General features: G+C 41.6%; 1 protein-coding gene across 1 annotated transcript in view; it reads right to left on the reverse strand.

The window, feature by feature from the left end:
* Positions 1 to 2,068: 2,068 nt before the first annotated feature.
* Positions 2,069 to 12,619, reverse strand: part of SCML4 (Scm polycomb group protein like 4) — a 42,315-nt gene continuing 31,764 nt past the window's right edge. Inside the window, exons 6-7 of the mRNA XM_058836471.1 lie at positions 6,620 to 6,768; positions 2,069 to 2,194 (exon numbers count right to left, since the gene is read on the reverse strand). Of these exons, the coding sequence (XP_058692454.1) occupies positions 2,069 to 2,194; positions 6,620 to 6,768 (275 nt within the window). The remainder of the gene's footprint in view (positions 2,195 to 6,619; positions 6,769 to 12,619) is intronic.

A 12,619-nucleotide genomic window follows, 5' to 3' on the forward strand; every position in this document is an offset into this window, starting at 1 on the left:
CTGATCCTGTAAAGAACCAATTCTGCAAATTTATGACAAGTTTTTTAAATTAGGAGAGTAGTCCCCAGGACTTCAGTGAGTCTTGTAGGATATGGTTTCTTCTATTTTTAAGGATTTCCAGGAGTAGGCCCTTGAATGGGTATCTTTTGTAGGAGTTCTAGTCTAGCAACATGCATCAAGTTGAATTTTATTTCATGAGGTATTTTTGGTAACATTTTTTTTCTACATAAACAGGGTCAAACAATCTTGCATATTATCAGGACTCTGTTTCCCAATTCAGTTGAGCTCAGTTGAGCTAACTAGCTCTAAAATCACCTGCATGACTTACAAACACTTTCTACCTCTCCCTGTCACGCACTAGGGGTTTCAACTGTATGGATGTGTCCCTTCATCTTTTATGGATGAAAACAAGGACATACTCATTCCACAGATTACTTCCTCATCCTGAGACCTGTTTCGTCCCCCTCACTTACATGGAGTGTCAATAAGCACCTTTTTAGATTTGTGTAAGAGGAAGAAGTGAATTTTTAATTCACTTGAGACAGAAAGTCGAACACATCTGTCTGTGTACTGGAAGCCACAGCGCAATCAGGAACCAGCCCTACAGCTTTTGTCCTGGGCCTGTGCAAAGTGCAGAGATGTGCCCAGGTCCTTGTGAGGAACGATCCCACCCGGCTTCCTTGTTTTTTAAAGATGCAAACAAAAACAAACCCAGAAATGCAGATTTTTCTTGGAGTGCCACAAAGTGTTCGCCAGACTGAGGCGGCTCAGGGAATGGAGCTGACAGCTGTGTGCGCCAGACACCGTGGGAGCCATCCACCCCCTCTTTGGTGTGACGGGAAACATCCTGTCAGAAACACTCTCTGCATTTGGGCTTTTCTTGAATTAATTATCTGTAAACGGTGAAGGGCGCATCCTGCTGGGAGCCTGTGATTCCTTGGCGGTATTTAGGGAGGTGTTCGATAGGAGAGTCGTGACGGTCAAAGCTCATCAGACGGAAAGCACCGTAGCATCAGGGCTCCAGCCACAAGTCTGCTAGGGCTGCTCCCTCTAGCGAGAAAAAGTACTTTGGCTGGGGAAAAAGCCTTCCCCTCCCTCTTTTTGATTTTATTTTATTTTTTTTAAATTATTTTTTCTTATTTTTTAAAAAAAATTCTTTTCTTTTCTTTTCTTTTCTTTTCTTTTCTTTTCTTTTCTTTTCTTTTCTTTTCTTTTCTTTTCTTTTCTTTTCTTTTCTTTTCTTTTCTTTTCTTTCCTTTCCTTTCCTTTCCTTTCCTTTCCTTTCCTTTCCTTTCCTTTCCTTTCCTTTCCTTTCCTTTCCTTTCCTTTCCTTTCCTTTCCTTTCCTTTCCTTTCCTTTCCTTTCCTTTCCTTTCCTTTCCTTTCCTTTCCTTTCCTTTCCTTTCCTTTCCTTTCCTTTCCTTTCCTTTCCTTTCCTTTCCTTTCCTTTCCTTTCCTTTCCTTTCCTTTCCTTTCCTTTCCTTTCCTTTCCTTTCCTTTCCTTTCTTCCTTTCTTCTTTTGCCTCTTTTCTCTTTTCTCTTTCTTTAAGTGAATAATTCAAGTTTTCCAGATAGTGCAAGACACGGGGCAGTTTCCATCAGACAAAAGGTGACCAAATGCTGCACTTTTCCAGCCCCTGAGCATGGAGAGTGGAGCTGGTGCCCAGGCAATGCAGGTCAGCGATTTTTCCTCAGAGGCAGACCCGTGGCAAGTGAGGGACTCTACTCTTGGTTTGTCTTCTAGCAGTCCTACACGTATGCTGTAGCTGTGTTTGGTTTTGATTTCCCATTTCTGGTTACAAAAATAGGACTTACTATAATCACAATAATATTAATGATACAAAATAATTACTGTAATTATATACTTTTTGGCAAATTATTAACACAAAGCAGCCCAAAAGATCCCATTGGATTAAAAAAAGGTGACAATACACAAATGTTAAAAAAGACAAAGTCTTTGATAAAAAAGAAGGAAAAGCAATCTGCAAATGAATGCATTTCTGTAAGGCAACATGTTACCTTTAGTCTTCCATCTAGATTTAGCTCAGATTCTGTTGTTCAAGAAATTATTAGAACTTGGCTTGCTTGAGCTTATCAATGTGGTAACACAGTTTCAGTGCTGGTCCCAATTTCAGCCCCAGGTATTTCATGATCATATCGCTTTTCAGCAGTAACAAAGCATTGCCATCAATTTCCTGGTTTCAAAAGAGAGGAAGAGAATCAAAATGTGTTAACCCCCCTTTAAGTGCTGTGTCCTGACACATTAAACAAGGTGAATTAGAAACAGCATGTCATTTAGGGTAGAGCTACCTGAAATGTCATGCATTTTGAAATTTCATTAAAAAAGTTGAAATCTGAGGTGTGATAGAAGAAAGCCATAAAGGAAGGTTTAATTAAATACTACTTTTTATTCTTCAAGGAACTATAAGATTAGTTGAGGTTTTCAATTTATTTTGCAATTAAAAGTAGAATTTTTTAAAAATCAGAGTTGCTCTAAGTGCAATTCTGAGAAAAACCAGTCAGCCTTGAGAGAAAAGTATGAGTGATGGAGACAGCGAAGGATGTAGCCACATTAAACTGCTAATAGAACACCTCCAGATCTCAGTTTCAGCTTTGTCCCCAGCTATCTGTGTCTTTCACATATCTCCAGTACACTTACACCCAGCGATGCGAGCATATGGTATACGTGTGTGTATACATATATATATATATGCACACATATATATGTTTTCTTCTCAAATTGAAGACAGTAGTAACTTGCTTATTTAATTACATTTATTATTAAATTTGCTAAACTTTAATTTAGCCCTCATGCAAGTGGAGGATATTACTACCAAGCTCAGCTGTTTATCCCAGAACTGTTGGCTTGAAAACCTTTTGAAATGATGAAGTACTACTGCGAAAGTAGCCTGAGCCCACAGAGAAACAGACTGTCCTTTACTTTGGGCTGTAGAACACAGAAGCTTTCAGCTGTACTGTCCTTCCTTGGACCCAAAGCTTGTCTGGTTTTTCCTGACTGTATTAGTCAAAAAATACCACCTGTCCCCAGAGCTTCCAGCACATTTACACGCACATCAACACTGTCCACATTTTGTTCTACGGTTTTGATTGTCAGAGCTTTCCACTGTGATCCATTGCCTACTTATTAAGCAACACTATGGATCCTAATTTGCCCTGATCATTATTATTCCATTTACTAGGTGATTTATCTGATGAGCAGTTAAGGTCACTTTCTGATTAACTCAATCAATTAATGCTCCTCATTTTGCAGCCCCCTCTCTATCCATAATAGAAACTGTCTCCACCTCCCCCCTCTCCTTACCATTATTTTAAGGAAGCTAATGTAAAGTAAGAATAAGTGTAACATATAATTACTATTTGCATGAGAAATAAAGTAAGAGCTCCTTTAACTGTGGTGCCATAGGATAAAAACACTCTCAAGGGTCAGGTGTGGAGGAAGCTGTTTCTAAATGTTGAGTTCAGCATTTTATTATTTCCATTATTATTACTGTGTAGGGGTCAAGATTAAACTCCATGACAATAGTATGCCAGAGGGAGCATTCATATCCAATTAAATATCCCGTAGTAGCCATTTCCCTGTGCAGATTCTTGGCTTGACTTCTTTACAGTATTACTGTGTCAGCCTTTTTAAAAATAATCTTTGAAAAAAAGACTTTGATAACGTGCTTCCCACACATACATTAGCCCCAGCAGAAGGTCTTGAAGCAGGTCTGGAACTGGTAACATCCAGTGCCATCAGGGCCACCTTTCCCCTCCTCCGTTTCCCTTCCCACTATCATTCTACCGAGTCTTTCCTGCTGATGGAGTCTCCACAGGATCTCACACAGTGCTGCTACAAGGTCGCTGGCCAGGGCAGTGGCTCCATTCCGTGAGACCAAAAGCTCTGTCAGTGATGAGCTCAGCTGTCCTCGGCACACAGAGGGAGCTGTGGGAGCAGGGAACAGCCCAGAGGAGCTGGGAGGCAGTTTCTCAGTCTTGGGTGGACACTCTCAGGAGCTACCTATGACAGAGCTCCTTGGATATCTTGGCAAGAAGCAAAGCTTCTGCTCCAGGTGGGAAGAGCAGGCAGAGCCAGAGCATCCTGCAGTGCCCTTTGGGGCAGTGAAGGATGTGGGCTGCAGGCTGGAAGAGCTGGCTCTGAGGACTGAGGTCAGCATCCAAATGGCCTAGAGCAGTACAAAACACACTGCCCACGTTCAGGATACATCCTCCAGCTGTTTTCTTCCTGCTGGTCCCAGCAGCCTCTCTCTCCCAGCTCAGATGAGCTGATTGCCAAAGCAACTATTTCAGGCGATAGCTGGGCCTTGTCAATGACAGTAAGTGCTTCTAAGTAAATTATGCACCTGCTTCACAGAAAGATTGAACATACAGGAAGATATGGCTGAGGTTAATGGACTAATCACTTGTCTCTCACCCCTGGGGTCTTTGTGCTAATCCAGATGAGGTTTGAAGGCTGAAAAATTGCAGGGATATATATAACTCAAAGGTGTAATTGAATTGAGTTGTGTGGCAATCATACCCAGGTTCTCACACCTATGGCATATTTTACAAGGAAACCAATGATAAGTAGAGCCCATGGGTGCTGGGTGTGCAACAAAGGATGACAGGGACAGTCTTTAGTGGCAATTTAGCTTGATCTCTTTGGCTGCAGAGCAGCTGCAGTATCATGGCATTCTCCAGCGCAGCTGGCCCATGACTGCCTGGAGTGTTCCCAGGCCCTGCTGCTACATAAAAGCATACTTTGCTACAAATAGAAACTAGACAAAATTAGTGCTTTTGCACTCTCCATATTCACAAGACAAACTTTAGAAGTTGGGTTTTTTCCTTTGGGATATACCTGTATGCCTTAGACCATGTCAATTCTCACTTACTTGCATGAAGATTTTCTCTTGATGCACAGACCCTTCTGCTGTTGTCAGAAACTCATTCTATAGCAAGTCCCTTCGGACCTAAAGGTGGCTTGTTTATCTGCCTGGTTGCCCACATGACCAATATTGGCCCTGCTATCATTATCAGCTTGTAAGGCAGAAGGCAGGAAAAGCAGGCCAGCACCTCACCTGTACTTGCAGATTTGGCCCTACACCACTGTGTCTGCTGCTGTTCTCATCCCACAGAGCTGTCTACAGAATGGCAGATGGCCCCAATACCTTCCTACGATGAGTAGACACCAAGGCCTGTGTTCATTTTCAGCTGCTCCTCAGTCACCTCCTCTCCTGTATTTAGAAACCCTGGAAGCAGTGCGTAGCTAGAAGTCCATCTACCTCCCCCAGCTCTTGTCTGCAGCTCCATAGCCCCTCTTGTCTCTGTTGGCATAGGGGCAAGGAGTGATCAAGCCCTCTTGTTGTCTCTGCAACACTGGGGGTGCTGGTCAGGACTCAGGGCAGGGGAGAAGTTCATTTAGACCTAGGTCCAGGCACTTACATGAAAACTTATGACCTCCAGCTGAGCACAAACAAGTCACTTTTAGGGTAAAATACATTTTTCATAGCCAGACTTAATCGATTAAGGACACATGGAGAAGGCAAAAAATTCTAATAGACACCATATATAGCAACAGAACAAGAAACTCCAGATCAGAAAAGTTTATTCTCTTCCCAATTACTAATTAAAGATAATATAATTTCCATCACTGGAGGTTATCCTCACAAAATCAACAATCATATCCTCTAGAGAGTCAGCAGGTCTGTTAAATTTGGTTATGTAGTTACATAATACTGAGGGGGGAAAAGATTAAAATGTTGGCTGTTTTGGGTTTCTCCTGCTAAATATCTAGAGACAAATAAAAAATGCTCTTCAGAGAAGAATCATATATATCCTGTGAAAGAAGTTGTCATTGAAACGAGGCTTTTTTGTGCCAATCTGACAATGAAAAATGAGCACCAGATCCTCAGTGCTTTCTCTTAGGCTTGGCATAGGAACAATTTATGCTGGAGTAGCTGGGAACAAACAGTGAATATTTTCTAAAGACACTGTTATGGTTTCCCTATTGAAGTATAAATGAATAGAGTAGCATAACATAGCACAAAGTAGAATGGAACAGAATAGAATAGAATAGAATAGAATAGAATAGAATAGAATAGAATAGAATAGAATAGAATAGAATAGAATAGAATAGAATAGAATAGAATAGAATAGAATAGAATAGAATAGAATAGAATAGAATAGAATAGAATAGAATAGAATAGAATAGAATAGAATAGAATAGAATAGAATAGAATAGAATAGAATAGAATAGAATAAACAGAACTGTTTCAGTTGGAAGGGACCTACAATAATCTAGTCCAATTTCCAGAGGAATTCAGGGCTGGCCAAATTACACTGTGTTATTAGGGGCACTTTCCAAAAGCCCCTTTAACACTGACAAGCCTGGGGCATTGTTCACCTTTTCACAAAGCCCATCCTGGTGTTTAATTACCATCTCAAGAGATATGTAAAATTTCTCTAGCCCAAACCCTCCAGAAGTGCTGAATTCCTTGCCAGGTCCTGCATTCAACCTGGTTGAGGAAGCCCAAGGCATCTGAGGGTCTGTGTGTGACATGTGCTGGCTGTCTCTTGTGACTTTAATTACCTAGAGGTGGTAAGGGTAGACTTCTACATACGTGTTTTCTGAAGAGTTCCACGTGAGGGCCTAAAGCCTGAGGGTCTGCATCCTTCACAAACCAAACCACATCATCCACCGTCCAGGTCAAAGGATTCTTGCTTGATGGCCGAGCAGCATCTTGTCGTCGTTCAGGTGAAGGACTTGAGGCTGTCAGTACAAAAAGCCCACAACAGTGCATTACAATGGCATGCAGAGGTTTCCTCAGTTTGTGGTTATGAGTGTGCAGGGCTTTGGCAGCCTCACTGCAGCACTGGACATTGGATCTGTGCATGCAAGTACTGGCCTGAGATGGCAGCATAAGGAAAAAAGGGGGACTTGCAGAAGTTTCCAATCTGACTGCTTATTGGAATACATGATCCCATCTGGTGAATTGTGTTAAAAAACATGAAACCCTTAGGTCCCTGCTGGAGAAGGAAAGATGTGCCAGCTGCCAGGCTCTTAAACCAAGCTGCCCCTGCTGTCTGATCTGCAGCAGCAGGGATCTTGGATCAAGAAGACGCTACCCTCACACCTGGAGAGAAAGTTCTTCGGCGCTAAAAAAAGTGTTTGCCGTTGAATGTGAAGGCTAGAGGATAAAATCAGGATTTAGCAAATAAGGTTTTTAATTTGCATTCAGATATTCATACTTGTTTTAGAGATCAGCAGAAGGCTTTCAGTCTGTATCTTCCTAATCTTAGTCTCTCACAAAGATGATGGTCCCCAATGAATGCCAATTTGGAAAGTTACTAAAACATGGGAAGATGAACATTGCACATGTGACTTTTTAATGGTATAACCCCTCGACGATTTGAGGTGACTTCAGCTTGCTGTAGCTTTAAATCAAGTCAATAACATTGGAACGAAAAGTGCCTTTATGCTTTTTTTCTTAGTCTCTGTAGAATTATAAATCTCAATCTCCACCTGAATATAATTTGTACCTCCACTTATGCTGCTTCTTTATGACAAGATCTATATTATGCTAGGATACAGGAAAGCTGTTTCCATTTGTTTATATCCACACCAAGCAGACTATGTGTTAGCAGGCAGCAGCATACAGATACATTAAATGTGACTTGCTCACATCTGCTCATCTATTTCTGTCAAGGCCCAGTTTTTAATGAGAGAAGTGCTAATGGAAAGCAAGTATACACTACAGAAAACCAGAAATCAAACAGAAGAGTGCGTGTAGAGGGAGATCAAGACACCAAAACTAGAGCCTGGAAATGCCCCAGGTAGCCAAGAAGCAATCAGAACTGCTGAGAAGAGAAGGGATTAGTTCTCCAGAGAAATAGTGAGCTTATAAAGGCAGATGAGATGTGTGAGAATCCTCACACGACTCAAAATACGATCCTAGTGCACATGAGTAAAATGTGCTGGGTGGGTTTGGGGCTTATGTAGGTTGTCATTCCATTGACTTCAATAGAGCTCTGATGATTTATATTAACTGAGACTCTGCCCATAGACACCCAATAATGGGTTTATGTGCATATTTGTCCTTTTTTCCTTGCCACCACGCCCATCTTACAGTCTAATGTAATGAGGTGTGTTTGCAGTTACTCAGAATGGACTCCAGAAAGCAGCAGTGCTATGAATGTGCAAATCTAGTCGATGGTTTTCATAATGAGATGAGATGTAAATATCATGATAATTGCACTCTCATTTGCTAAGTCACTGTTCTGGATACAAAGGACAGGGAAGAGCTGCAGGTCCTTTTAATTAGACAGCGAAGACCGGTGTTTGTATGGACTCAGGTGACCCTGGGCTCCGCTCACAGAATAAATGCAATACACAACAGTACAGACACCATCTGGAGCCTTTGGCATGAAACAACGAAGACAGAGAGTGCAAAACAAACAGGGTAATCTTGGCCAACCCCTGGATCATCAATAACATTGAGGAACTATGTCAGGGACAAGTGGGAGAACTGAGACATGTCTTGGAGACAGAGGGGCATTTCTCCCCTTCATGATCTGTCAGTGGTTTGGATGAGAGCTGGTGTGTGGAGGTATCGGGCACCACACCATCTTAAACCAAAGGTCAGGAAAAAGACCAGGCTTTTGCAAACTAGTCAGAAAATAGAGCAAGGAGAGAAAGGTTTGGCTGTGACTAAAAGACTGCAGAAGTTTCTCTGCTACTGCTGTAACATGGTCAGGGAGATGTGCCACTACTGAGGAGCACATTTTTTTTCCCTTAGATTTGTATCAATGTAAGGAAAGCCCAGAGGATTTAGCCTGGGATTTACACTGGGAACAGAAAGGGCAGCCTGCAGCCCACTGACTTCTGCCTGCAACCTGCCCAGGAAAGGGCAAAGGGGAGAAGAGAGCCCCAAGTGCAGCTGGGAGCCTTCACAGGTATTGGAAGTATCTGTAATAAAAGGAAGGGGGATGAGAAGAAAAGGTTGAAATGACAGGAAGAATCTTTTCACTCCTTTGCTATCTAGCAATCAATAGCATAAATGTGATTTCTGAAAGACAAATATATAAATGACCTTTCTAAAGAGACTGCATGGCTAGAACTCTTACAGACCCTAGCAGGTGAAGATAACCCTTTCAAATCCATGCTTAAGGAATAGTATAATATCATAATATATAAACAAGAATTATATGTCAATACTAATTCTTAAAATAGCTTTTTTTTGTCTTTATTTACCTACCTAGTATCAAGTTTTGGATTCTCTGCTGCTTTTTAATGAATTAAGGTCTGTTAATTTACTTGTGTGAAAGGAGCTATCTTTAAATATTATTAAGAAAACTGAGATACCCCCAGTTTACAGCAAAATATCAGGTTTTAGCTGATGAATCTGGAAACAATCTGGTTTTCTATATATTTTATTTTTAAAAAATTAATTAATATGGCTTTTTTTACATTGTAGTTTACCCATCTGAGTGTAATTTCTCAATTTACAAAAGAAAGTAGATCATTTTATGTCTACACAAAGGCATGGGGTTTCTTTCAATAGCATCACTTTGGTGAAAGATTATATTAAGCACAAAAGTGTTTGATGGCAGCAGGGCAAGTACTATACATTTTTTTCATATCTGAAGGTATTCACACTTAACCTAAGAATTAGATAAATGAGGAAGTCTCATGTCTCCTGGGTATCCTATGCCATCCTGTCATCAGAATTAATCAAGATGATAATGAATACTCAGATTACAAAGAGATGGGAGTGCTTGCGACCAATAATTATTTTTAGAGATCATAATCTAGGTCAAATCCAATTTCCTGTTTTTGACAGGTGGCAAAAATTTGTCAAATTAATGGAATGGGATATGGAAATTTAGGTAATCAGAGGGAAGCACTTTCCCCTCTTGCCTCAAACGATATTGGGGAAGGACAGTAAAGAAGTTCCTCTGCAGGGGAATGTCTCCAGGCAGGCATCCCAGTCAAGACTATTGCCCACACAGAAACAGCTGGAATTACCAGGTCAGTGACAAAAGCTGAGTGCAGCTGAGGGAAAGAGGTGGCCTGGCTCAGTCTGAGTTTTCACTCCCACACTTCTCTCTGTCACTCATCTCTAACCTCTGGACCTTCCTGAGAAGAATAATGGAGACAGAGCCAACAGCCAAATGGCTGCAGAGGCATGACAAGGAAATAAAATGCTAAAATGGAGTTAAACCTGCAAAAGAAGGAAAGACAAATAACAGACTCCCTAAATATGTTCTTGGCAAACAAACAGAGCCCAGAGGGAGTACAGTCATTGATAGATAAGAGTGGAAAGGGAGTGACAGATGAACTTTAATATTGCTGCAGGCCTAAATGATTTCTTTGCCTCAGGGGAAGGGGGTGGGAATGAAATTTTAAAAGGTTCTCTCTGATTGCACTGGAGCAGATAATAAGGAGCAGCAGATCTACTGAAACTAAGCAGAAGTAGCAGACCCTCAAAGGTGCAGAAAAAGGGGAATTATTTTAAAAAACAAACCACCCCCACCATGAACAGGGAAAGGAGGAAGACTTTAAGATACTATTCTAAAAATCTAGGGCACACCAAGCAGAAGAGGAAGAGATACATCAGACAAGCAGGTGTGTGGGAGAACACAATTACAAGATATTTAGGGTGGGGCAGGGTGTTGACAAGCCATGATCAGCAGAGAGCTCTGCAAAGAAGATCAGGCTCAGCACATCTGGCCGGCGCTGGCAGGACAGCTCGGGCAGCACCTGGCTGGTGTTCTCCACCTTGCAAGGTGTCACAGAAGAGTCCTTGTCCCAGCAGTGTGGCAGCTGCTCCCGCTGACAGCATGGAACGCGCTGTGTGGGGATGCAACATTGCAGGTGCTCCTCCGGCCGCTGCAGGAGCAGCCCAGCATCCAGCTGCATGAGACGTGGCCACGGACATTAAATATTTATCTGGGCTTTTCTTGCTTTGCCTCTCCTTTGTAGGAGAAACAAAAAGGCAGCTCGCTGGAAACACTGCAACTTTCAGACTGAATGTCCTCAAAAATTAGCAGGCAGGCTGTGTTTGCTGAATACAGTGCTGAAGCTCACAATGCCATCAGCAGCTCCTTTGCTTTGGGGAGGTGCTGGATCTGCCTCCCATGAGCTGCTTGCAGCATTATTCTAAAAAAGAGAAATTTCAACCCCATGCCCCCAAATGTTTTCAGAAAATATATGTACTAATAAGCAGGACTGCCTCTTTAACAAAGAGCCTCAGGTGATAATAATTAACTGCTAATACTGGATAATAAAATCTCCATAAAAATAACAAGCTACAGGGCAAGGTTAAGGTTATTATTATTGTGGTTGAGCACACAATCCTTCATACTTGGGATAAAGGCTTTGTCTGTTATGTAAGCAGGCTTGGAAAGGTTTATGATGTCCTTGACTATTCCTTCCCTAATTTAAAAGCTTCAGTTTGGCAAATGATGACAGGAAAGTGCATGTTTATCTGTTTGCAGCCCCAACTGGCTTTCTGAAATGAGATTTTTTTTTTACATCTTTTTTTTCAGAATTTTTTAGCATAATCAAGGAGAATTAGGCATCAAGCTTCCGATCGCATTAATGAGAGCTTTGAGGTTTAATCTCATCCATTCCGCTTGAAAGACATGTTCTGCTATGCACTGAGATATGTTTTATGATTATGGCTTTTTCCATGATATTTTCCCACCATGATAAATAAGGCAAGCTATTTTTCAAAACTATCCATAAATAAGCAGGATTGGTTTGAGGTTTCAGAGATAAATTCTTCCTCTTTTTAATGAGCCCATCTCTGCCTCATAAGTATACAAACCGAAGAGGATAAGAACAGAGACTGACATGCACCACTTACTCATCTTTGCTTACTTATGATTCAGCAACATATAAATTATGCCTAGAAAGAAGGAAAACACATGCACAGATTCCAAAGACCCTTCTTCGCTGGAGAGAATTTGTGAAGATGGTATTAAACCTCCAGCGTGGCTGCACTAGGGAAATTGCAGAAATGTGTGTTTTACAAGTCTGGGATTGCCAGTAGAAGTGGAAGCAACATGGTGGGTGAAAATATGATTTCCTTCTGTGAACTAATACAATCTCTAATTTTAAGGAGGATTGGGTAATGCTTTGTAGGACTCTGGTGAGAATTCCAGTGTTACAGAGGTACACTATGGGAAATAGTGAAAGAGACGAAACCAGGCTGTGACTGGAAATATCACAGTGTCTTAATGCTTGAAGTGATATCGTAGTGAATGTGTGGGCACCTTGACTTCATGGATGTCACTGTATTGCCCACCACAGCCACTGAAAACTGCCTGGCCTCAAAGGAGCCAGCTTGTGCTATGGCCTGTGGGAGACTGCTGGAGTCTCCAGAAAGCAGCTGAGAGGATTAAGGGAAGTGTGATGGATGGTGATGGCACAGACATTGGTTCCCGGTGGAGTACAGGTGATTGTTAGGGACCTTGGCAGCAAACCCTCTATAGGATTGTGTGTGCTCTGTGGTAGACCCTAATCTACAATGGGTGATACTAATGGCTAATAAATGCCTGGAAAATTAGGAAAACACCAACAATATCAATGAATCTATAACCATTTTAATGATGGTCAC

Source organism: Poecile atricapillus, chromosome 3, assembly GCF_030490865.1.
Source record: "Poecile atricapillus isolate bPoeAtr1 chromosome 3, bPoeAtr1.hap1, whole genome shotgun sequence".
NCBI lineage: Eukaryota > Metazoa > Chordata > Aves > Passeriformes > Paridae > Poecile > Poecile atricapillus.